Source organism: Pseudophryne corroboree, chromosome 4 (genome assembly GCF_028390025.1).
Source record: "Pseudophryne corroboree isolate aPseCor3 chromosome 4, aPseCor3.hap2, whole genome shotgun sequence".
NCBI classification, from domain to species: domain Eukaryota; kingdom Metazoa; phylum Chordata; class Amphibia; order Anura; family Myobatrachidae; genus Pseudophryne; species Pseudophryne corroboree.
The window spans coordinates 657698636-657725828 of NC_086447.1; the positions used below are offsets into that span (position 1 = coordinate 657698636).

At 47.8% G+C, this 27193-nt stretch overlaps 1 protein-coding gene and 1 long non-coding RNA gene across 6 annotated transcripts in view; one reads left to right on the forward strand and one right to left on the reverse strand.

Moving 5' to 3' along the window:
• The window catches only part of LOC134910122 (uncharacterized), a 177180-nt gene extending 162258 nt beyond the window's left edge, over positions 1-14922 (forward strand). The window contains exon 3 of the long non-coding RNA XR_010176129.1: positions 14522-14922. This is a non-coding gene — a long non-coding RNA (uncharacterized LOC134910122). The remainder of the gene's footprint in view (positions 1-14521) is intronic.
• CNST (consortin, connexin sorting protein) overlaps positions 1-27193 on the reverse strand; it is a 451308-nt gene that overhangs the window by 247501 nt on the left and 176614 nt on the right. For all 5 annotated transcript variants that reach the window (XM_063917791.1, XM_063917788.1, XM_063917790.1 and 2 more), the window contains one exon: positions 14599-14765. In XM_063917791.1, the coding sequence (XP_063773861.1) occupies positions 14599-14765 (167 nt within the window). The remainder of the gene's footprint in view (positions 1-14598; positions 14766-27193) is intronic.

A 27193-nucleotide genomic window follows, 5' to 3' on the forward strand; every position in this document is an offset into this window, starting at 1 on the left:
TGTTCCCCTTAAAGGGTATCACCTCCAAGATCTTTTTAGAGTCCAGGTCAACAGACCAGGATCGCATCCAGAGAATCCTGCAAGCCAGAATGGATGTAGTAGACGCCTTGGCCGCCAGGACACTGGCATCAGATGCTGCCTCTTGAATGTAATGAGACGCTGTAATAATATAAGAAAGACACTGTCTAGCATTATCAGAAAAATTAGAAGGCAGTTCCGCTTCAACTTCCTGAACGCAGGCTTCAATAGCCTTTGCCGCCCAAGAAGCCGCAGTAGTGGGCCTATGCACAGCTCCAGCACGAGTGTAAATGGACTTCAAGCAACCCTCAACACGGTTATACGTCTGTTCCTTCAGCGAGGTGACGGTAGTGACAGGCAGAGCAGAGGACACCACCAGACACGCAACTTGTAAATCCACCGGCGGAGGGGTTTCCCAATTTTTACTTAACTCTGCAGTGAGGGGATAACGAGCTAGCATCTTGCTGGACTTCACCACCGTGGGCCATAATAAAAACTTTTTTTTATAGAAACCGACCTGTGCCCCTGCCCTGGTGGTCTAGTGGGGTCCCTCTACGAACAAAGTGTCCACGCCAACGTGCGCGGTCCATCTCCTAAGGAACGCGGCGGATCGCGATTTGCAGCGGGTCCCACCTGGGTGACCATCTTACCTCCTTCCTTTGGTGCAGCCACGCGATCCTGGAGAGCAGCGGCGAGTGTGTGTGCCCTAATGTAGACCAGAGCCCTCCGCTGTAAGTACCCGGAAACCAGGGCGTGGGAATATATAGCGCCGCCGGGGGAGGTGATGGAGCTGCAGCATACGATGTCAGAATGACATCTAGCACTCCGTACCAATGCTGCAGCCCTTGTAGTCTTCTATTTTTCTTCATAAAAGTTATTTCTCCAACGTCCTAGTGGATGCTGGGGACTCCGTAAGGACCATGGGGAATAGACGGGCTCCGCAGGAGACTGGGCACTCTAAGAAAGATTTAGTACTACTGGTGTGCACTGGCTCCTCCCTCTATGCCCCTCCTCCAGACCTCAGTTAGAATCTGTGCCCGGCCAGAGCTGGGTGCTTTTAGTGAGCTCTCCTGAGCTTGCTAATAAGAAAGTATTTTAGTTAGGTTTTTTATTTTCAGAGAGCTTCTGCTGGCAACAGACTCTCTGCTACGTGGGACTGAGGGGAGAGAAGCAAACCTACTAACTGCGGCTAGGTTGCGCTTCTTAGGCTACTGGACACCATTAGCTCCAGAGGGATCGAACACAGGAACCTAACCTTGGTCGTCCGTTCCCGGAGCCGCGCCGCCGTCCCCCTCGCAGAGCCGGAAGACAGAAGCCGGCGGGTTGAAGCAAGAAGACGTCAAAATCGGCGGCAGAAGACTCCTGTCTTCATATGAGGTAGCGCACAGCACTGCAGCTGTGTGCCATTGCGCCCACACTAACCCACACACTCCGGTCACTGTAGGGTGCAGGGCGCAGGGGGGGGGCGCCCTGGGCAGCAATTGATTACCTCCTGGCAAAAAAGCAGCATATATACAGCTGGGCACTGTAATATGCATGAGCCCCCGCCATTAATTTTACACAAAATCGTGGGACAGAACCCGCCGCTGAGGGGGCGGGGTCTTCTTCCTCAGCACTCCCCAGCGCCATTTTCTCTCCACAGCTCTGCTGAGAGGAAGCTCCCCAGGCTCTCCCCTGCAGACTCACGGTAGAAAGAGGGTAAAAAGAGAGGGGGGGCACATAAATTTAGCGCATTAATCATATATACAGCAGCTACAGGGTAAACACTAAGTTACTGTGTGATTCCTGGGTCATATAGCGCTGGGGTGTGTGCTGGCATACTCTCTCTCTGTCTCTCCAAAAGGCCTTGTGGGGGTCCTGTCCTCATATAGAGCATCCCCTGTGTGTGTGGTGTGTCGGTACGCGTGTCGACATGTTTGACGAGGAGGGCTATGTGGAGGCAGAGCAGGTGCAGATGAATGACGTGTCTCCGCCGACGGCGCCGACACCTGATTGGATGGATATGTGGAAGGTTTTAAATGATAATGTAAACTCCTTGCATAAAAGGTTGGATAAAGCTGATGCCTTGGGACAGTCGGGGTCTCAGCCCATGCCTGATCCTACAGCGCAGAGGCCATCAGGGTCTCAGAAGCGCCCACTATCCAAAATTGTTGACACAGATATCGACACGGATTCTGACTCCAGTGTCGATGACGATGATGCAAAATTGCAGCCTAAAGCTACATGATTATAGCAATGAAGGATGTATTGCACATATCAAAGGTAAACCCTGTCCCTGACAAGAGGGTTTATATGTATGGGGAGAAAAAGCAAGAGGTGACTTTTCCCCCTTCACATGAGTTAAATGAGTTATGTGAAAAAGCGTGGGATTCCCCCGATAGGAAAGTGCCGATTTCCAAAAGGTTACTTATGGCGTACCCTTTCCAGCCAACGGACAGGATGCGCTGGGAATCCTCCCCTAGGGTAGATAAAGCTCTGACACTCTTATCTAAGAAGGTGGCCCTGCCGTCACAGGATACGGCCTCCCTAAAGGATCCTGCCGATAGGAAGCAGGAAAGTATCCTGAAGTCTGTTTATACACATTCAGGTACTCTACTGAGGCCGGCAATTGCGTCGGCCTGAATGTGTAGTGCTGTAGCAGCATGGACAGATAATCTGTCTGAGGAACTGGATACCTTAGACAAGGATACCATTTTACTGACCCTGGGGCATATAAAAGACGCTGTCCTATATATGAGGGATGCCCAGAGGGACATTTGCCTACTGGGCTCTAGAATAAATGCAATGTCAATTTCTGCCATAAGGGTCCTGTGGACTCGGCAATGGACAGGTGATGCAGACTCCAAAAAGCACATGGAGGTTTTACCTTACAAGGGTGAGGGATTGTTTGGGGACGGTCTCTCGGACCTAGTTTCCACAGCTACGGCTGGGAAGTCAAATTTTTTGCCATATATTCCCTCACAGCCTAAGAAAGAACCGTATTACCAAATGCAGTCCTTTCGATCACAAAGAAGCAAGAAGGTCAGAGGTGCATCCTTTCTTGCCAGAGGCAGGGGTAGAGGAAAGAAGCTGCACCATACAGCTAGTTCCCAGGAACAGAAGTCCTCCCCGGCTTCCACTAAATCCACCGCATGACGCTGGGGCTCCACAGGTGGAGCCAGGAGCGGTGGGGGCGCGTCTCCGAAATTTCAGCCACCAGTGGGTTCGCTCACAGGTGGATCCCTGGGCTATACGGATTGTGTCTCAGGGATACAAGCTGGAATTCGAAGTGATGCCCCCTCACCATTACCTCAAATCGCCCTGCCAGCTTCCCCCATGGAAAGGGAAGTAGTGTTAGCGGCAATTCACAAGTTATATCTCCAGCAGGTGGTGGTAAAGGTTCCCCTCCTTCAACAGGGAAGGGGATACTATTCCACAATGTTTGTGGTACCGAAACCGGACGGTTCGGTCAGACCCATATTGAATTTAAAGTCCCTGAACATTTATCTGAAAAGATTCAAGTTCAAAATGGAATCGCTCAGAGCGGTCATTGCAAGCCTGGAAGAGGGGGGTTTTATGGTGTCTCTGGACATCAAGGATGCATACTTGCATGTCCCCATTTATCCACCTCATCAGGAGTACCTCAGATTTGTGGTACAGGACTGTCATTATCAATTCCAGACATTGCCGTTTGGGCTCTCCACGGCACCGAGAATATTTACCAAGGTAATGGCGGAAATTATGGTGATCCTGAGACAGCAAGGAGTCACAGTTATCCCATACTTGGATGATCTCCTCATAAAGGCGAGGTCCAGAGAGCAGTTGCTGATCAGCGTAGCACACTCTCAGGAAGTGTTGCAGCAGCATGGCTGGATTCTGAATATCCCGAAGTCGCAGCTGATTCCTACGACGCGTCTGCCCTTTCTGGGCATGATTCTGGACACAGACCAGAAGAAGGTGTTTCTCCCGGTGGAGAAGGCTCAGGAGCTCGTGACTCTAGTCAGAGACCTCTTAAAACCGAAACAGGTGTCGGTGCATCACTGCACGCGAGTCCTGGGAAAGATGGTGGCATCGTACGAAGCCATTCCCTTCGGCAGGTTCCATGCGAGGATCTTTCAGTGGGATCTGTTGGACAAGTGGTCCGGATCGCATCTTCAGATGCATCGGCTGATCACCCTGTCCCCGAGGGCCAGGGTGTCTCTTCTGTGGTGGCTGCAGAGTGCTCACCTTCTCGAGGGCCGCAGGTTCGGCATACAGGACTGGGTCCTGGTGACCACGGATGCGAACCTCCGAGGATAGGGGGCAGTCACTCAGGGAAGAAACTTCCAAGGGTTGTGGTCAAGTCAGGAGGCTTGTCTGCACATAAATATCCTGGAACTAAGGGCCATGTACAACGCCCTGAGTCAAGCGGAGCCTCTGCTTCGCATCCAACCGGTGCTGATTCAGTCAGACAACATCACCGCAGTGGCTCATGTAAACCGCCAGGGCGGCACAAGAAGCAGAGTGGCGATGGCAAAAGCCACCAGGATTCTTCGTTGGGCGGAGAATCACGTGCAAGCACTGTCAGCAGTGTTCATTCCGGGAGTGGACAACTGGGAAGCAGACTTCCTCAGCAGGCACAACCTCCACCGGGGAGAGTGGGGACTTCATCACGAAGTCTTCACTCAGATTACAAATCGATGGGAACTGCCACAGGTGGACATGATAGCATCCCGTCTCAACAAAAAGCTACAAAGGTATTGCGCCAGGTCAAGAGACCCTCAGGCGATAGCTGTGGACGCACTAGTAACACCGTGGGTGTTCCAGTCGGTCTATGTGTTTCCTCCTCTTCCTCTCATACCCAAGGTGCTGAGAATCGTAAGAAAAAGAGGAGTGAGAACATAACTCATTGTTCCGGATTGGCCAAGAAGGACTTGGTACCCGGAACTGCAAGAAATGCTCACAGAGGACCCATGGCCTCTGCCTCTCAGACAGGACCTGTTGCAACAGGGGCCCTGTCTGTTCCAAGACTTACCGCGGCTGCGTTTGACGGCATGGCGGTTGAACGCAGGATCCTAGCGGAAAAAGGCATTCCGGATGAAGTTATTCCTACGCTGATAAAGGCTAGGAAGGACGTGACAGCAAAACACTATCACCGTATATGGCGAAAATATGTTGCCTGGTGTGAGGCCAGGAAGGCCCCTACAGAGGAATTCCAGCTGGGCCGGTTCCTGCACTTCCTACAGTCTGGAGTGACTATGGGCTTGAAGTTGGGGTCCATAAAGGTCCAGATTTCGGCCCTATCCATTTTCTTTCAAAAGGAACTGGCTTCTCTTCCTGAAGTTCAGACGTTTGTTAAGGGAGTGCTGCATATTCAGCCCCCTTTTGTGCCACCAGTGGCACTTAAGGATCTCAACGTGGTGTTGGGTTTCCTGAAATCCCACTGGTTTGAGCCACTTAAGACCGTGAAGCTAAAGTATCTCACGTGGAAGGTGGTCATGCTATTGGCCTTAGCTTCGGCTAGGCGTGTGTCAGAATTGGCGGATTTGTCATGTAAAAGCCCCTATCTGGTTTTCCATATGGACAGGGCAGAATTACGGACTTGTCCGCAATTTCTGCCGAAGGTGGTGTCATCTTTTCATTTGAACCAACCTATTGTGGTGCCTGCGGCTACTCGTGACTTGGAGGATTCCAAGTTGCTTGATGTAGTCAGGGCTTTGAAGATCTATGTAGCCAGGACGGCTGGAGTCAGGAAGACTGACTCGCTGTTTATCCTGTATGCATCCAACAAGCTGGGTGCTCCTGCTTAAAAGCAAACCATTGCTCGCTGGATCTGTAACACGATTCAGCAGGCTCATTCTGCGGCTGGATTGCCGCATCCAAAATCAGTGAAAGCGCATTCCACAAGGAAAGTGGGCTCATCTTGGGCGGCTGCCCGAGGGGTCTTGGCATTACAGCTTTGCCGAGCAGCTACTTGGTCGGGTTCAAACACATTTGCTAAGTTCTACAAGTTTGATACCCTGGCTGAGGAGGACCTTGTGTTTGCCCATTCGGTGCTGCAGAGTCATCCGCACTCTCCCGCCCATTTGGGAGCTTTGGTATAATCCCCATGGTCCTTACGGAGTCCCCAGCATCCACTAGGACGTTGGAGAAAATAAGATTTTACTCACCGGTAAATCTATTTCTCGTAGTCCGTAGTGGATGCTGGGCGCCCATCCCAAGTGCGGACTTTCTGCTATACGTGTATATAGTTATTGCTTAATAAAGGGTTATGTTATGTTGGCATCCATTGTTTGATGCTCTGTTGTTGTTCATACTGTTGACTGGGTAAGTTTATCACAAGTTATACGGTGTGATTGGTGTGGCTGGTATGAGTCTTACCCTGGATTCCAAAATCCTTTCCTTGTAATGTCAGCTCTTCCGGGCACAGTTTCCTTAACTGAGGTCTGGAGGAGGGGCATAGAGGGAGGAGCCAGTGCACACCAGTAGTACTAAATCTTTCTTAGAGTGCCCAGTCTCCTGAGGAGCCTGTCTATTCCCCATGGTCCTTACGGAGTCCCCAGCATCCACTACGGACTACGAGAAATAGATTTACCGGTGAGTAAAATCTTATTTTTCAGGGCTGCTGGAGCAGCCCTCCCTGTTAGTGACCTGCCTGCAGGGCACCAACTTACAAACCGAGCTCTTGTGTGGGGTTATAGAGGAGGCGGTGCAAGGCATCCTGAGACAGTCAAAGCTTTAGCATGTTGGTGCCTCGGATCAAGATCCTACTCTACACACCAATGTTATTCCTTGTAGAATACAGTGTACCCCGCTGCAGAAAACAGGATTTTAATACCTACTGGTAAATCCTTTTCTCCTAGTCCGTAGAGGATGCTGGGGTCCACTTCATGACCATGGGGTATAGGCAGTTCCACAGGAGCCATGGGCACTTTAAGACTTTTCAAAGGGTGTGAACTGGCTCCTCCCTCTATGCCCCTCCTCCAGACCTCAGTTATAGGAACTGTGCCCAGGGAGACGGACATTTCGAGGAAAGGATTTACTTTAATGCTAATGGTGAGATTCATACCAGCTCACACCTCAACCATGCCGCACAACATGGCATTCGACAGAACACACGCCAACAAGCATGAACCAATTACAGCAACATGCTGAAAACTAGTATAACACCACTTGTGTAACTCTAATAAACAAAACGGCAGGTAAAGTACGCACTGGGTCGGGAGCCCAGCATCCTCTACGGACTAGGAGAAAAGGATTTACCGGTAGGTTTTAAAATCCTGTTTTCTCATACGTCCTAGAGGATGCTGGGGTCCACTTCATAACCATGGGGTTTATACCAAAACTCCAGTACGGGCGGGAGAGTGCGGATGACCCTGCAGCACCGATTCACCAAAAACTTTAGTTCCTCATCGGCCAAAGTGTCAAACTTATAAAATTTAGCAAAAGTGTTTGACCCTGACCAAGTAGCTGCTCTGCAAAGTTGTAAAGCCGAGACCCCCCAGGCAGCCGCAGAGGACGAGCACACCTTCCTGGTAGAATGGGCCTTCACAGACATCGGTATCGGCAATCCAGCCGTAGAATGAGTGTGCTGAATCGTACCTCTGATCAAGCGCGCAATAGTCTGCTTGGAAGCAGGACACCCAATCTTGTTGGGAGCATACAGGACAAACAGAGCCTCTGTTTTCCGTATCCGAGCTGTTCTAGCGACATAAATCTTCAAAGCCCTAACCACATCTAGAAACTTTGACTCAGTGAACGTGTCAGTAACCACTGGTACCACAATTGGTTGGTTGATGTGGAAAGATGAAACCACCTTTGGAAGAAAATGTTGGCGAGTTCTCAACTCCGCCCTATCCTCATGGAAGATCAGGCAAGGGCTCTTGTGAGACAAGGCCCCCAATTCAGACCCCCGCCTCGCGGATGCCAAGGCCAAAAGCATCACCAATTTCCAAGTGAGAAACGTCAACTCCATCTCCTGGAGAGGTCCAAACCAACTCGATTGAAGGAACTGCAACACCACATTAAGGTCCAATGGTGTCACCGGAGGCACAAATGGAGGCTGGATGCGCAGAACCCCTTTCACAAAGGTCTGAACTTCTGAAAGAGAAGCCAACTGTCTTTGAAAGAAAACTGATAAGGCCGAAATCTGGACCTTGACTGACTCCAATCTAGGGCCCGCATTCACACCAGCCTGCAGAAAATGGAGAAAACGTCCCAACTCAAACTCTTCTGTAGGAGCCTTCTTGGATTCAGCCCAAGATATGTATTTTCTCCAAATACGGTGGTAATGTTTAGACGTTACTCCCTTCCTGGCCTGAATAAGAGTGGGAAAGACTTCTTTGGGAATACCCTTTCGGGCTAGGATCCGGCGCTCAACAGCCATGCCGTCAAACGTAACCGCGGTAAGTCTTGATACACGCACGGCCCCTGCTGCAGCAGGTCCTCGCGAGGAGGAAGAGGCCGAGGATCTTCTATGAGCAACTCCTGAAGTTCTGGGTACCAAGCCCTCCTTGGCCAGTCTGGGGCAATGAAGATTGCACAAACTCTTGTTCTTCTTATTATCCTGAGAACTTTTGGGATCAGCGGAAGTGGAGGGAAGACATACACTGACCGGAATATCCACTGGGCCACCAGTGCATCCACTGTTATTTCTTGAGGGTCTCTCGACCTGGAACAATATCTCTGAAGCTTCTTGTTGAGACGAGATGCCATCATGTCTACTTGTGGAACGCCCCAGAGACTTGTCACCTCTGCGAAGACTTCTTGGTGGAGGCCCCACTCTCCTGGATGGAGATCGTGTCTGCTGAGCAAGTCTGCTTCCCGGTTGTCCACTTCCGGAATGAAAATCGCCAACAGAGCTATGACATGTCTTTCTGCCCAGAGGAGAATCCTTGACACCTCTGCCATTGCTGCTCTGCTTTTCGTTACGCCTTGCCTGTTTATGTACGCGACTGCTGTTACATTGTCCGACTGGATCTGCACAGGATGATCTTGAAGAAGATGTACCGCTTGTAGAAGGCCGTTGTAAATGGCTCTCAATTCCAGAACGTTTATGAGAAGGCAGGCTTCCTGACTTGACTATTTTCCTTGGAAGCTTTCCCCCTGAGTGACAGCTCCACAGCCTCGGAAACTTGCATCCGTGGTCACCAGGACCCAGTCCTGAATCCCAAACCTGCGTCCCTCCAAAAGGTGAGTACTGTGTAGCCACCACAGGAGCGAAATCCTGGTTTTTGACGACAGGATTATCTTTCGGTGCATGTGTAGGTGGGATCCGGACCACTTGTCCAACAGGTCCCATTGGAATACTCTGGCATGAAATCTGCCAAACTGTATAGCCTCGTAGACCGCCACCATCTTCCCCAACAACCGAATGCACTGATGGATCGACACACTGGTTGGTTTCAGTATCTGTTTGACCATTCTCTGGATTTCCAGAGCCTTTTCCACTGGAAGAAATACTCTCTGAACTTCTGTGTCCAGTATCATCCCGAGATAAGACAATCTCGTTGTCGGTTCCAACTGAGACTTTGGAAAATTTATGATCCATCCGTGTTGTTGGAGTATGGACAGGGAGTGTGATGTTCTGCAGCAACTGCTCCCTGGACCTCGCCTTTATCAGGAGGTCGTCCAGATAAGGAATTATATTGACTCCTTTTTGACGAAGGAGGACCATCATCTCCGCCATCACCTTGTTGAATACCCTCGGTGCCGTGGAGAGACCGAAAGGCAACGTCTGGAATTGGTAATGGCAGTCCTGAACCGCGAATCTCAGATAAGCCTGGTGAGGAGGATAAATGGGAACATGCAGGTAAGCATCCTTTATATCTACAGACACCATGAAATTGCCTTCCTCCAGACTGGAAATCACTGCCCTCAGTGATTCCATTTTGAACTTGAACCTTTTCAAGTAGAGATTGAGATCTTTAAGGTTTAAAATTGGTCTGACCGAGCCGTCCGGCTTCGGAACTACAAAGAGGCTTGAATAAAACCCCTCTCCTTGTTGTGACAAGGGTACCAGGACTATGACCTGATCCTGACATAACTTTTGAATTGCCGTTGTTACTGCCTCTCTTTCTGGAAGAGAAGCTGGCATGGTCGATTTGAAAAATCGGCATGGGGGGACGTCTTGAAACTCCAGCTTGTACCCCTGGGATACTATTTGCAAAACCCATGGGTCCAGGCCAGATTGTATCCAACTTTGACTGAACAGTTTCAGAGACGTGCTCCCACCCGAGCGGCCTCCCGCAAGGGAGCCCCAGCGTCATACTGTAGATTTGGCAGAAGAAAGGGTTGACTTCTGCTTCTGGGATCCTGGAGACGCTGCAAACTTCTTTCCTTTTCCCCTTCCACTACCTGCAAAGAAGGGGGAACCTTTGGCCTTTTTGTATTTGTTGGGCAGAAAGGACTGCATGTGAGAGTGAGGTGTCTTTTTTGCCGGTGCAGGGGAATAAGGCAAAAATGTCGACTTACCTGCGGTAGCCGCCGAGACTAACGCATCCAGCCCATCACCAAATAAGGACTCACCTTTATATGGAAGAGCCTCCATATTCTTTTTGGAATCTGCATCTGCGTTCCACTGGCGAATCCACAACGCCCGCCTAGCCGATACTGCCATGGTAGCGGCTGTTGAACCCAAGAGTCCAATATCCTTCATCGCTTCTAGCATGTATGCGGCCGCGTCTTTGATATTACCTAACTTTAGGAGTATCTCATCTTTATCAATCTTGTTCTGATGACAAGTTGTCTGACCATTTTTCAATATCACGACTCACCCATGCGCAAGCAATTGTGGGCCTGTGGGCCTGAGCAACGTACCATTGGCAACATAAATGAATTTTAATGTAGTCTCCATTTTGCAGTCTGCCGACTCCTTTAGCGAAGCCGTCCCAGGTGCAGGGAGAATCACCTTCTTTGACAATCTAGACAGGGCACTGTGTAACACCAGGGGGTGACTCCCATTTTTTTCTGTCCTCTAAAGGAAAGGGATAAGCCATCTGAATCCTTTTGGGAATGCAAAATTTATTTTCAGGATTCACCCACACCCCTTCAAAGAGAGTATTTAGCTCGTGGGAAGGAGGGAAAACAACCTTAGATTTATTTTCTTTATAGAAATAGGCTTTCTCCTGAGGTACAGGAGGGGCTTCAGTAACTTCCAAAACTTCCCTTATAGCCACAATCATATATTGTATATTTTTCGTCAATTTATGATCTACTTCCCTGGAGTCACTATCGTCGACACAGGAATCAGAGTCTGTGTCGGTATCAGTATTTACCATATTTGCAAACGGTCTTTTATGTAAGGGAAGAGAGATGCAGATGTACACTCCTAGCACTAAGAACACTGATAGTAAAAATAATTTAAATAAACTCTCATAATTAAAATGGAGTATAATTGAAGTTCTTAGCACACATTTGCGCAAATATGCGGGCCCATGTACCGCGGCCAGGTGACTTCATCACATGGGTCCCTAACATTACTAATACTATCACATTATATAAATTGATGATGAAGTCACCTGGCCGCGGTACATGGGCCCGCATATTTGCGCAAATGTGTGCTAAGAACTTCAATTATACTCCATTTTAATTGTGAGTTTAATTAAATTATTTTTACTATCAGTGTTCTTAGTGCTAGGAGTGTACATCTGCATCTCTCTTCCTCCAGCATAGTATTAGAAGCCTCAGCATGATAGCACCTCTTGAAATCTTTAGTATTAGGGTGTGCAGTCCAGGCCCCCCTTTTTTCCTCTATATTTGTGTATATATTGTACACTGGAAGGCAAGGCTTCCTTCCTCTGGTATTGGCACTCCTTCCATTTACCCTCAGGTGTTTTAATTAGCTAGGTTCCTGCATTTCAGATCACACACTGAAATGGCACTATTTAGAGGTAAGTCCTGTATAAATTTATATAATGTGATAGTATTAGGAATGTTAGGGACCCATGTGATGAAGTCACCTGGCCGCGGTACATGGGCCCGCATATTTGTGCAAATGTGTGCTAAGAGCTTCAATTATACTCCATTTTAATTGTGAGTTTATTTAAATTATTTTTACTATCAGTGTTCTTAGTGCTAGGAGTGTACATCTGCATCTCTCTTCCTCCAGCATAGTATTAGAAGCCTCAGCATGATAGCACCTCTTGAAATCTTTAGTATTAGCGTGTGCAGTCCAGGCCCCCCTTTTTTGGTCTATTATGTGACCCAGAGGGGTCACCTGCGGATGGGAGAACAGAACCTTGAAAAATCACATCTTCCACAGATTTTCTCCAGCATTCTGCATGAGATTCAGATTTATCTAATCTCCTATTGATATGATGCACACTATCACGTATTACTTTTACCCATGCAGGCTCTTGGTGTGCCGGCAGCGCCACCACATTACAACCCTGTGTCCCTAAAATGGCTTCCTCAGGGGAAGAACTCCCTACCTCAGACATGTCACACTCGTGCTCACACACACCACAGACACTCTGGGACTTATAGGGGACAGACCCACAGTAAAATCTGTCAGAAGGACACAGTTAGGAGCAGCCAGTTCACAACCCCAGCGCCAGTACACAATGTCTGTGAACACAAAATGCCCACTGCTTTTTATAATGTAAATACACTCTGTAAAGCACCGAATTCACTGTGCCCCCCCTTGTTTTGCACCCTGATACTTGTATTCAGTAGTGGAGGAGGACCAGCGTTGTCTCTGCAGCTGAGGAGAGAGAGAAAATGGCGCTGAGCAGTGTGCTGGCTGACTGAGGAGGAAGCTCCGCCCCGGCAATGGCGAGTTTCCTCTCAGAGATTTTTCACCTAATATTTATACTGGCGGGGGTAGGGCTGTGCCTTGGCATCTTATGCCCCCTGTTAGCCAGTTATTTGCTGCCCAGGGCAGCGCGCCCCCGCCCCCTGAACCCTGCAGTGCCTGTGTATGTATGGGCAGCCGCGCTGTACCTTCAGCCGTCACAATCTTGATTGAAGATTCATCTTCTAACACTCACCTGTCTTCTGACTTCTGGCTCTGTGAGGGGGGTGACGGCGCGCTGTAGGAGTGAGCATCTAGACACGGCTAGCGTTCAGTACCCTTCAGGAGCTAATGGTGTCCTGTCAGCCAGAAGCAGAGCCATGAAACTCTTTAGGAAGTTGGTTCCTACTTCTGCCCCCTCAGTCCCACGAAGCAGGGAGACTGTTGCCAGTAGTTCTCCCTGAAAATAAAAAACCTAACATGAGTCTTTTCAGAGAAACTCAGTAGAGCTCCCATGGAGTGCATCCAGTCTGCCTGGGCACATTTCTAAAACTGAGGTCAGGAGGAGGGGTATAGAGGGAGGAGCAAGTTCACACCCTTGAAAAATCTTAAAGTGCCCATGGCTCCTGCGGAACCGTCTATACCCCATGGTCATGAAATGGACCCCAGCATCCTCTAGGACGTATGAGAAATATATAAAAAACATTTTCATGTGAAAAATAACCACTGCTAATAGGATAACCCCCTATGCCTACAGTAATAAAATGTTTCTACAATGCAGAACTTGGGAATACTAAATGCGAAGACTGGTTGTAATATGACCCTACAAAAGTATTTGTCCAGCACTGTAAGAAGTCAATGCATTTGTGTATATTGCCGAGAATGCTGCAAGTGAACAGTGTTATCGCTACAGCAGGGCAAGCTTTCAGCATTTCATATAGTTTACTGTGTGCAATACAAAGCATTCATATTTTTGCCAACCTTTTTTATTTATTTATTTATTTATTAAATGGACTCTCTGGTGTTGCAGCCTTCTACTAGTTCTCCCACATGCAACCATCTAAAATTCCAAGTATAGGAACCTATAGAAACATAGAATTTGACAGTAGATAAGAACTACTTGGTCCATCTGGTCTGCCCAAGTGTACACACTTAATTACACTTTAGGGTTAATTCATTTCTGTTGGGAGCCAATTAACCTACCAGTATGTTTGAGTGTGGGAGTACCTGGAGGAAATGAATGAAAAAGCTTCTTTGGGCCTCAAAAGCCCTACACATGCGGCGATGTGCCGCCAAGGTGCCCAACGACCACAGGCGACCCGGCGGGAGGGGGGGGGGGGGGGTGGGAGGGGCTGTTGGGAGTGACGGGGGAGTGAATTTTCTTCGTTCCCCACTTCACCCAACTCCATAGCAATGCATGCTAAAATGGACGAGCTTGTCCATATTAGCTTGCATGCATAAGCGGGGCCGTGCATCGTTGGTGCCTACACACTGAACGTTATGAACAAGTTCTCGTTCATTAATGATCGAGAACATTCATGTCGTTCAGTTACATCTCTAAGTGTGTAGGGCCCATTAGACTAAAGGAATAGAAGCATTTCAGTGTGCAGCTCCCAGTGCTCCCCTAAGAGCAAGCAGCATGTAAATGAAAACATATCAACTATGATGCAGCTTCAAAATTAAAAATGTAAAATTAAATGTATTTATAGCCATTTATCATTGGCTTGGATTGACTATCGGAAAAAAAAATCTGTGCTCCTGTGGAAGCAGCTACTTACTGCCTCATAATATTGGTCTCCTTTCCCTTTAAAGTTACAACAGTTCCTTGCAGTGAAATTCTCACCAACGTACATTCACTCTGAAGATCATGTACAGTACAAACGTCATACCTGATGAAGGCACGTGGGAAGCACTCTGACATTATCTGTCTGTTCAAGCCCTTCTTGGATGAGAGAAAAGAGAGAGTCTCGAAGTTGCTTTTGATTCCTGTGTTCAAGGCTGGGATTTGACCCAGGCGTGGCCAGATCAGGAGCAGCATCTGCGCACTTCTGGTCATCTGAAACAGATACATCGGCTGAAAGCTCCACATAGAAAGTGTCGGACCTGCTGCAAAGTTCACCATAAAGAGGTGCACTATCAACTAGAAAGAGTGAAGCACAATACATGTACACTGAAGGATGTCAAATTATACAGAATAAAATAGCTTATCTGTGTTTGGGTACCGTTTTGTTGTTAAGGAAACCATCAGTAACAACAATGTAGTAGTAAGGGCCAATATTATTTATTACCAGTTATTCATAGACAATATATCATGACTATACCATTATGCAATCTACTTAAGGAGAAAGACCTTTAATTGCTCCATTATCTACAAAATAGGAAAAGACATAAATATACAATACTCCATTTAATCGACTAGCATAAATGGAATAATGCACCTACAGTAATTTATATAAGGCTATCACGGAGCAGTTGTGTGATCATAGAAGCAGCAGAAGGATAATCTCCAAGTGCTTCCATACAGTTCATAGATCTACAGATATGGGACTAGCACCCATTCTTGGCGAACAAGGTCCGGAATCCAAAACTCAGACTCACACATACAGTACAGTACTATTGCAAATTACATTAATTAGTGCAGGCTCGTGAAGCGGTATTGTACCATCACACTGCGATAAAAATGTACAGTCGAGTGACAAATATGCAAAGTAGATAATGCACCATTCATCGTGGGTCACTTGCGTCAGCCTTCTAGCGCCACATGGCATACTGTGGCTACATGTATGAGAACACATCTGTAGGAAGGGACTACAATCATTTCTATTAGGAAGTACATTAACCCTTCTAAAACAACAGTTCTACTAGTTAACATCAGAACTCACCATTTACATTAGACACTATTTACAGTAGCCTATACATATGCACTTTTTATTTCGTGTACTATAAAACAAACGAAAAAAACTTTAACCCTAATAACTTTGCATGTCTCTCATACCCCTTTCAGAGCGCCAGCTTGTAACCAGGGTTAATGCACATGAGCGCCCAGTAATCAGGGTTGCTGTGCGGTCTGAAAGGTGCCAGGGGAAATATCCCGGGTCGAGCGGGTAGCGACCAGGGTTGAATACAGCTTCAACCCAGGTCACTGTGCGGTGTGATAGGGTTGCCGGGTCGATGCAACCCGCTTCCCGTTCACAATGTATGGGCGGGCGGCGCATGGAGATCATCTGATATCCAAACGCCGCCTCCACGTGCGTCACCAACCGGCAATATGCCAGGCTGGGGATATCAGTGTGAAAAGGGCCTGAGCGTTTCGCTCCAGAAAAGCACCCGTGTACGGCTCCCGGGTGCGACCCACAAAATACGGTCTGAAAGGGGCATCAGTAACAGCAAGAACAGTTACTGTGATGCAAGCAGGGAATTCATTCCTGCTCCCAGCCTACAAGGAAACCTTACACCAGTCTGCAGCCATGCATTTACAGTGTAGCTCTACTTTCTGATAACATGGGACAGTACATTATCACCAATCAGCTATACCTATCATTTCACAGAATGTACTTAATAAAAGATACCTCAACGCTGACCGGTTGCTATGGACAACCTCTCTACTTGTCCATTTCTTCACTGCTTGATACATCAACCCCTGGTTGTAAATAACCATCCAATCATGTCTAAGACGGCAGAGAACAAATAACCAAATGGGAAGCAGTTAGTTTCCCTACTGTCGGGATCCCGGCCGGCCAGGATACAGACGCCGAAATCCCGACAGCCAAGGGAAATCCAGCGGTCCAAATTCTTACCGGGGCATTGATTGCCCACTCGGGGAGTGGTCCATGCCTTCGCTCGCCACCAGGGCCGAAGCGTTGCCAACGCCGGGATCCCGCCTGTTGGGATTCCAGCGTCGGCCTTATGACCGCCGGGATCCTGGCGTCTGCCTTTTGACTGCCGGGATCCCATACTGAATCCAGCCAAATTGGCCACCACTCAATAAGCACTGGGATCAACTGATCAGGCAAGTATGAAGGTAAAATTCTATGTAATATTGGACTACAAATAAATATGTAGGTTAGTGGGTTATTTATTGACGCAAGTAAAAAAAAAAAAAAGACACTAGTTAAATGGTTGTACAGCTATTTTAAGTGTTACATGCACAAAAATATCTCAGTTGAGTCAGCAAAATACAAAATTAAAACCATTGCTGTCTTTCAGAAACATGAGCACAGTGTCACACATTGGCTGAGTCACACACGTGCATTAGGTTTGGTATGATAGTCCAGTGGTCGGGATGCTGGCCCTAACATCCCGAAACAGAGAAACCAGACACCTGTGGGGAGAAAGTACACTAACAGCCCCTCAACCCTCCTTGGGTGGCGGGTATAGCTAAACCACCCCTCCTAGTGCTTATCCCTAACCGCCTGCCTATTGCCTAAACCGAACTACCACCCGGGGTTCTAACTCCCACCCTGATACTTACCTTCAGGATTTCGGCTGTCTGTGTCCCGGCGCCGGTCTCCTTATCAGTGTCAGGATTCTGGCATCTGCCACATGACCTCCAGCATCCCGACTGCAGGGAGGATAAACGAATACCGACCGCACAATCACATGATAGAAATGAAAAGGAAGTGCCAGGATTATGTGCATGTTAGGGACAACTGGACTGGCATATAAGACTAATAGTAATAATAAAAAAAATAATAATTTGCAAGCACACATCTTAAAAGGATCAGGAAACTATTGTAACTTACGATACATATCTGTGGGATACACATACATATGTGGGAACTGCAGCATTCAACTAACGAAAATATGGTTGGAGTTCCAGCTCCTGGGGGGTAGGGGTTTGGAGCAAAACAGACAACTATGAAGCTGGTTCATATAATAAAAGTCAAAGTAACATTTTTGTGATTTATAGATCAATTCATTAATCACTGATTTAATGACAAACATAAAAATTACCAGTTTTCGGTTACTGAAAAGTGAAATCACTGATTTGTGAAATACAAAAATTCTTGGAAAGGGCCACCACTAAACATGTAAATGTCACGCTGAGGGGGCAGGACCACCAGCACCTGGAGGAAGTAAAGCACTGCCCAAAGTGTCCTTAGTATGCTCCATACAGTTATACAGGCTGTATGCCCAGAGACATCCCAGGCAGCTCTGCAGCAGCACTAATGGCTTTGTTCCATGGACCCTTCAAGCCAAATGCAGATACTATGGGTCACCAACAGTGCTACCCCTAGGGCAATGGTACGGCTCTCACATCTTATTGTCCTGAGAAATCAAAGTCACTCGTTTCAGACACATCAAAAAAATAGTGAGATTAAAATGTTCTGAATTTACAGGTTTCCACAGGGGCACTGAAAAACTCCACTGAATGTGTGCGCACTGGTACTAGACAAACAGACCAGTTAATGAAAACTCTGACATGTTGACAGACGAAAAAGTCAGATGTATTAATAAAAGATGTCCCATAGGATACCAGCAGCAATTTTTTCCAACATTTGATGTCTTTTATTAAAATGGTTAATTTATTTCTGGTCATCACTTTAAAGTTAATGTCCAGCATCATTGAAAGCCGACTACAATGTAATGGATATATTTGCAATGGATGTTTTCCACATTCCCCATAATCAAAGTGTGTCAAGAAATGAATGCCCCACTCATTTAAAGACTTCTGAACACTACTGATAAAAAAACAATTAATTCTGCTGGGAAATAAGACAAAAGGAAATATACAAGCAAGAAATAAAATCAGAATCACTGGGAATAAACATGGCAGCTTTTGCAGATTGTCCAAATGTCAGACTACAGGTTGAGTATCCCATATCCATATATTCCGAAATACGGAATATTCCGAAATACGGACTTTTTTGAGTGAGAGTGAGATAGTAAAATCTTTGTTTTTTTATGTCTCAATGTACACAAACTTTGTTTAATACACAAAGTTATTAAAAATATTGTATTAAATGACCTTCAGGCTGTGTGAATAGGGTGTATATGAAACATAAATGAATTGTGTGAATGTACACACACTTTGTTTAATGCACAAAGTTCTAAAAAATATTGGCTAAAATGACCTTCAGGCTGTGTGTATAAGGTGTATATGTAACATAAATGCATTCTGTGCTTAGATTTAGGTCCCATCACCATGATATCTCACTATGGTATGCAATTATTCCAAAATACGGAAAAATCCCATATCCAAAGTACCTCTGGTCCCAAGCATTTTGGATAAGGGAGACTCAACCTGTATTGTATGCAGAATTCTATAAATGGGTGGTCTTCTGTTTGCCGGCGGTCGGGCTCCCGGCGCTCAGTATACCGGCGCCGGGAGCCCGACAGCCGGAATACCGACAATTATTTTCCCTCGTGGGGGTCCGCCGTGCCCGTAGCGTGGCGAGCGCAGCGAGCCCGCAAGGGGCTCATTTGCGCTCGCCAAGCTGTCGGTAAGCCGGCGGTCGGGCTCCCGGCGCCGGGATGCTGGTCGCCGGGAGCCCGACCGCCGGCCAGCCGTAGTGAACCCCTATAAATGGATCTTTTCCCATTCATAATTTCAATAAACTCATTCATTTCAATGGAGTTTCTCTATGTAGCACATATATCTTAAGTATCAATGGCAAATTCACACAAACAATTATATGTTCTCGTGTTTTTATTGAACACACCATGTAAACATTCACAGTGCAGGGTGAACAAAGTATGTGAACCCCTAGGCTAATGACTTTAAGAGCTAATTTGCGTCAGGAGTCAACTAACCTGGAGTCCAATCAATGAGACGAGATTGGAGGTGTTGGTTAAAGCTGCCCTGACCTATAAAAAACACACACCAGTTTTGAGTTTGTAATTCTCAAGAAGCGTTGCCTGATGTGAACCATGCCTCGCAGAAAAGAGCTCTCAGAAGACCTACTATTAAGAATTGTCGACTTGCATAAAGCTGGAAAGGGTTACAAAAGTATCTCTAAAAGCCTTGATGTTCATCAGTCCACGGTACGACAAATTGTCTATAAATGGAGAAAGTTCAGCACTGTTGCTACTCTCCCTAGGAGTGGGCGTCCTGTAAGGATGACTGCAAGAGCACAGCGCAGAATGCTCAATGAGATGAAGAAGAATCCTAAAGTGTCAGCTAAGACTTGCAGAACTCTCTGGCACATGTTAACATCTCTTTTGATGCATCTACCATACATAAAATACTGAACAAGAAAGGAGTTCATGGGAGGATACCACGGAGGAAGCAACTGCTGTCCAAAAAGAACATTGCTGCACGTTTGAAGTTTGCAAAAGAGCACCTACCTGAATGTTCCACAGCACTACTGGCAAAATATTCTGTGGACAGATGAAACCAAAGTTGAGTTGTTTGGAAGAAACACACAACACTAAGGGGGTCATTCCGACCTGATCGCTCGCTGCAGTTTATCGCAGCACAGAGATCAGGTCGGAATTGCGCATGCCGGACGGCGGAAGGCTGTCGTTCAGTAGCGATCGCCTCTGCCTGATTGACAGGCAGAGGTGGTCGCAGGGCGGGAGGGGTTGGACGGTGGCATTATGCCGCTGTTTAGGGGGCGCGGTCCGGCCAACGCAGTTGTAGCCGGACCGTTGGGGGGGGGGGGGGGGGGGCGGACCGCGGCGGCTACATGACATCTCACGCAGCCGCTGCGGCCAGTGGCAGCGACGATCAACTCCCGGCCAGCCTCAGGAGGCCGGACTGACATGCGGGGCAGACTAGCCCTGTGCTGGGCGTCCCCCCCGCATGTCAGGGAAGATGATCGTAGCTGTGTTAAATTTAGCACAGCTACGATCAACTCGGAATGACCCCCTGTTTGTGGAGAAAAAAAAAAGGCACAGCACACCAACATCAAAACCTCATCCCAACTGTCAAGTATGGTGGAGGGGGCATCATGGTTTGGGGCTGCATTGCTGCCTCCGGGCCTGGACAGATTGGTATCATCGATGGAAAATGAATTCCCAAGTTTATCAAGACATTTTTCAGGAGAACTTAAGGCCATCTGTCCACCAACTGAAGCTCAACAGAAGATAGGTGATGCAACAGAACAACAACCCAAAGCACAGAAGTAGAACAACAACAGAATGGCTTCAACAGAAGAAAATACGCCTTCTGGAGTGGCCCAGTCAGACTCCTGACCTCAAGAGAGCGATTCACACTAGACAACCCAAGAATATTGCTGAACTGGAACAGTTTTGTAAAGCGGAATGGTCCAAAATTCCCCCTGACCATTGTGCAGGTCTGATATGCAACTATAGGAAATGTTTGGTTGAGGTTATTGCTGCCAAAGGAGGGTCAACCTGTAATTAAATCCAAGGGTTCACATACTTTGTCCACCCTGCACTGTGAATGTTTACATGGTGTGTTAAATAAAAACATGAGAACATATAATTGTTTGTGTGGTATTAGTTTCAGCAGATTGTGTTTGTCTGTTGTTGATGAAGATCAGAACACATTTCTGACCAATTTATGCACAAATACAGGAAATTCCAAAGGGTTCACATACTTTTTCTTGCAACTGTATAAGCAATGAATTGTGTAATACCCCCATCTATGTATATACATTTTTTAATTTTTGTGTGTGTGTGTGGTACATACACGGGGTCCCCTGGGTCCAAACTGTCCCCTTACATATGGGAAAAGCCATAAAGCCCATAAGAACAACCTGGGCTGAACTTCTGTTGCCCCTGTCAGCTTACCCAGGGAGAGTTTGGCGCCACTGCCTTCTATAATTCAGCCCTTTGCCCAACAAAAACGGAGCCCGGGAAACTGGGCCCCCACGGATTGGCCCCCTGGGCTGTACGGTAGAATAGCAAGGGGTGGGCTGTTGCTGGGTTAAGGGGAACCAGTGCCGGAAGAGTACGGAGGTGGTGCCGAGAGTCCCGGACCTTTATTAGGAGCCTCACAGCGCGAGAAGGGAAGCTCTGGAGAGAGAAAGAGGATGGCGTGAACAGCAAGGACGAGAACCCGCTGAGGCAGGTGACAGACCCGGAGAAGAGAAGACAGCGGACCACACCATCGACGCCACTGGAACCAGTGGGAGAGGCGCAGACGTCACGGACGGAGGATCGGGCTCCGTGGAGGGCGACCCCTGGAAGCAAGCCCTCCCAAGGACCCCCTGTCTGGCTGGAGAGAACGGCGTGGACAGGATACAGAAGACCCCCGGAACATCTCGGACATTGGTTCAAGGGTGCATGCCTGGTGCGGTGCCTAACATACCCAGTGGCACCGAAGGTCCTGGAGTCTGGTCGGAGGTGGTGGAAGAGCCGCAACAAGGATGAGACTCTCCTATCCCCTTTTGCTGCGGTACTCTGCCCCTGTTAATGCCCTTACGCTGCCAGCACTCTGCATAATGGGGACAATTGAAAAGGGGGTAGGCTCCCCTCATTTGTCTTATGTCCTCTCACCTCAGTGACCTGCAAGTTTAGCTAATATAGGGGGTAGGCTCCCCTTATTCCTCTTTGCCCCGGCTTAACCCCTTCCACTGCACCACTTTGCAATTGGAGAATGTATCAATTATTAGGGGGTAGGCTCCCCTCACCACAGGAACCCCATCAGAGTTTTAGTTAGGGAAAAAGGCTGCACTGGTACAAACCCCTTTTAGGGAGAAGAAGAGAATTTGGAAATCCTTTTCCCGAGGGATCGATGCCTTATTGTCTATGTAATGTATTTGTGTTGTGATCAATGATAAATGCGTTACTATAAAAGGAAGTAATGTTGTGTTAATGTTGTTATGCTAGGAATATAGAGCCGACGGTTTACTGCTGTGGTAGTGTCTCTAAGTGTGAAACGTGTTAACGTAGTACATTGAAGTCATACCTAATGCTTTTATTGATGCAGACGGCGGTTATATCTGTTGTGAATGCCTGTTTAATTCACCTGTCTGCTATGGTATTACAAAGCCGGGCTCATTATTGACTGTTTATGCAAGCTCCGCCCAGCAGTGCCTGTTAAAACTTATATACCTGTGTGCTTCTTACTACAAAGGCGGGTTTATTATTGACTGTTTTATGCCAGCTCCGACCAGCATACACTTGCCTCTCTGTCACGGTGTGCGGATAGTGACAAAATACCTTAAGATCGTCAGCTGCGGTTTAGATTATAACACACCTTCGGACCGTGGTTACATACTTAACTTGGCGTCTACGAACTGGATCTGAGATTACAGGCAAGTCAATCCCCACCAGCTATGGATCAAAGCACCACAGACCCCGAGCTGCAGCGGTACCCAGGAGGGAGCTAAAATTCTGTCTCCAAACAATATGCCGTATTACTTTGGAGCACCCTGGCTACCATGTTATTCAGGGGAGGCGGCAAAAAGGAGACAGAGAACTTGAAGGCGTTTAAAGCAAAGATGAAAACCATGTTTACGTTATACTCCCTTACAGAGAGCCAAAAGGTAGAAGTCTTAAAAGGACAATTGAAGGGGCCCGCTTTGAGAGAAGTTAATTCATGGCCTGACCCTGAAAAGACTGTGTAATAAATCTTTGAAAGGTTAACCAAAATATTTGAGATCAAGACAATCTCTGAACTAAAAACCCGGTTTTATGCAAGAACGCAACAACACAGCGAATCTTTAAGAGACTTCGCTCTCAGTCTGCAAGAGGTATTAAAAGCCATCCAACAGGCGGACACCAAGGAAATTCGGGAAGTGGATAAAACCTTAAATCGATCAGTTTATTGAAGGAGTAATGGAGGAAGCAGCCAAGTCTCAACTGAAGCTGTTAAGGAGACAAGCTCCTGAGGAAACATTCCTGGATTTATAGGAGAATGCAATCAAAATCCTGGGACCCAGCCATGAAAAAGTCGAGCAGTCAATGCATGCAAACTCAACTCTTCCAGTTCAACATGTGCAACACACGGCGGGAGACCGTGTGGAGGCACTTAGGAAACAAGTGATGGAATGAATGCAAGTAGTGAAGTCCTGGAAAGAAAGACAACAGGCACCTCAAGGCAGCTGAAAAGCGTAACGCCAAGGAAACTGGAGGGCTGCACCCAAGTCATTTTGTGATAACTGGAGAGCGCCAGCACGGCCCGGACGGTGCCCTACAGGTCAATTTGACCAACAGGGGCGTCCGATATGTCGCAGATGTAAGCAGACCGGTCATGTGGAATGACCGTGCCAATCAGAGGCTTTAAACTCAGAAGTCCAGCGGCAACAGATCGACCCTTGGCAGATGTCCCCCAACTAGGTCCATACAGAGAAATGTGTCGCTTGAAGTACATGGGTAGGTGTCCAGAATTAAAAATTAGTATTAATGGAAAGGAAATTTCGTCTCTGCTGGATACCGGTTCCCAAGTCACTACGATCCAGTGGAACAAATTTCGGGAACATTGGCACAACGTGGAACTCTTACCTTCTCCCCAAATTCGTTGAATCTCCTGGCCAGTGATGGGCAACCAATTCCTTGTAGAGGATATTGGGAATGTGATATTCAAATTGGAGAGGCATGTCTTCATCAACAAGGGTTCGTTATCACGGACGTGAGAACGGGGTACCCGCAGTTACACTGGGGATGAACATCCTGCAGAATTGGCCAAATGAACTAGTGATCACTCTACAAAGAGAAGCGGAGACGTGCCCAGCGCAAGAAAAAATAAGATTTTACTCACCGGTAAATCTATTTCTCGTAGTCCGTAGTGGATGCTGGGACTCCGTAAGGACTATGGGGAATAGCGGCTCCGCAGGAGACTGGGCACAACTAAAGAAAGCTTTAGGACTACCTGGTGTGCACTGGCTCCTCCCACTATGACCCTCCTCCAGACCTCAGTTAGGATACTGTGCCCGGAAGAGCTGACACAATAAGGAAGGATTTTGAATCCCGGGTAAGACTCATACCAGCCACACCAATCACACCGTATAACTCGTGATATTATACCCAGGTAACAGTATGAAATATAACTGAGCCTCACTAACAGATGGCTCAACAATAACCCTTTAGTTAAGCAATAACTATAGACAAGTATTGCAGACAATCCGCACTTGGGATGGGCGCCCAGCATCCACTACGGACTACGAGAAATGGATTTACCGGTGAGTAAAATCTTATTTTCTCTGACGTCCTAAGTGGATGCTGAGACTCCGTAAGGACCATGGGGATTATACCAAAGCTCCCAAACGGGCGGGAGAGTGCGGATGACTCTGCAGCACCGAATAAGCAAACTCTAGGTCCTCCTCAGCCAGGGTATCAAACTTGTAGACTCTTGCAAAAATGTTTGAACCCGACCAAGTAACAGCTCGGCAAAGTTGTAAAGCCGAGACCCCTCGGGCAGCCGCCCAAGAAGAGCCCACTTTCCTCGTGGAATGGGCTTTTACAGATTTAGGGTGCGGCAGTCCAGCAGCAGCATGTGCAAGTTGAATCGTGCTACAGATCCAGCGAGCAATAGTCTGCTTAGAAGCAGGAGCACCCAGCCTTATCCATATAAAATACAGATAAGGGCTTTTGTATGACAAAGCCGCCAATTCTGATACACGCCTGGCTGACGCCAAGGCCCACTGCATGACCACTTTCCACGTGAGGTATTGTAGTTCCACGGATTTAAGTGGCTCAACCCAATGCGACTTCAGGAAATCCAACACCACGTTGAGATCCCACTGTGCCACTTGAGGCACAAACGGGGGCTGACTATGCAGCACTCCCTTAACAAAAGTCTGAACTTCAGGCAGTGAAGCCAGTTCTATTTTGGAAGAAAATCGATAGAGCCGAAATCTGGACCTTAATGGAACCCAATTTTAGGCCCATAGTCACTGACTGTAGGAAGTGCAGAAATCGACCTTGCTGAAATTTCTCCTTTGGGGCCTTCCTGGCCTCACAGCACGCAACATATTTCCGCCATATGCGGTGATAATGGTTTGCGTTCACTTCTGTCCTAGCTTTAAATAGCGTAGGGATAACTTCCTCCGGAATGCCCTTTTCCTTCAGGATCCGGCGTTCAACCGCCAGGCCGTCAAACGCAGCCGTGGTACGTCTTGGAACAGACAGGCCCCCTGCTGCAGCAGGTCCTGTCTGAGCGGCAGAGGCCATGGGTCCTCTGAGATCATTTCTTGGAGTTCTGGGTACCAAGCTCTTCTTGGCCAACCCGGAACAATGAGTATAGTTCTTAATCCTCTCCTTCTTATTATTCTCATTACCCTGGGTAAGAGAGGCAGAGAAGGGAACACATACACCGACTGGTACACCCACGGTGTTACCAGAGCGTCCACATCTATCGCCTGAGGGTTCCTTGACCTGGCGCAATATCTTTGTAGCTGTTTGTTGAGGCGGGACGCCATTATGTCCACCTGTGGCCTTTCCCAACGGTGTACAATCATTTGGAAGACTTCTGGATGAAGTCCCCACTCTCCCGGGTGGATGTCGTGTCTTCTGAGAAAGTCTGCTTCTCAGTTGTCCACTCCGGGAATGAACACTGCTGACAGTGCTAACACATGATTTTCCGCCCATCGGAGAATCCTTGTGGCTTCTGCCATCGCCATCCTGCTTCTCGTGCCGCCCTGTCGGTTTACATGAGCGACCGCCGTGATGTTGTCTGACTGGATCAGCACCGGCCGGTGTTGAAGCAGGGGTCTAGCCTGACTTAGGGCATTGTAAATGGCCCTTAGTTCCAGAATATTTATGTGTAGGGAAGTCTCCTGACTTTTCCATAGCCTTGGACGTTTCTTCCCTGTGTGACTGCGCCCCAGCCTCGAAGGCTGGCATCCGTGGTCACCAGGACCCAGTCCTGTATGCCGAATCTGCGGCCCCCTATAAGATGAGCACTCTGCAGCCACCACAACAGCGACACCCTGGCCCTTGGAGACAGGGTTATCCGCCGATGCATCTGAAGATGCGACCCGGACCACTTGTCCCACAGATCCCACTGGAAGATCCTTACATGGGACCTGGCGAATGGAATTTCTTCGTAAGAAGCTACCATCTTTCCCAGGGCTCGCGTGCATTGATGCACCGACACCTGTATTTGTATTAGGAGGTCTCTGTCTAGAGACAACAACTCCTTGGACTTCTCCTCCGGGAGAAACCCTTTTTATCCTGTTTAACCCTTTTTATCCTGTTTATCCTGTTCTGTGTCCAGAACCATACCCAGGAACAGTAGACGCGTCGTAGGAACCAGCTGCGACTTTGGAATATTCAGAAACCAGCCGTGCTGTTGTAGCACTTCCCGAGATAGTGCTACTCCGACGAACAACTGCTCCCTGGACCTCGCCGAGATCGTCCAAGTACGGGATAATTATTTCGGCCATTACCTTGGTAAATACCTCGGTGCCGGGGACAGACCAACGGCAACGTCTGGAAATGGTAATGACAATCCTGTACCACAATTTTGAGGTACTCCTGGTGAAGAGGGTAAATAGGGACATGCAGGTAAGCATCCTTGATGTCCAGTGATACCATGAAATTCTCCAGGCTTGCAATAATCGCCCTGAGCGATTCCATTCTGAACTTGAACCTTCGTATATAACTGTTCAAGGATTTCAATTTTAGAATGGG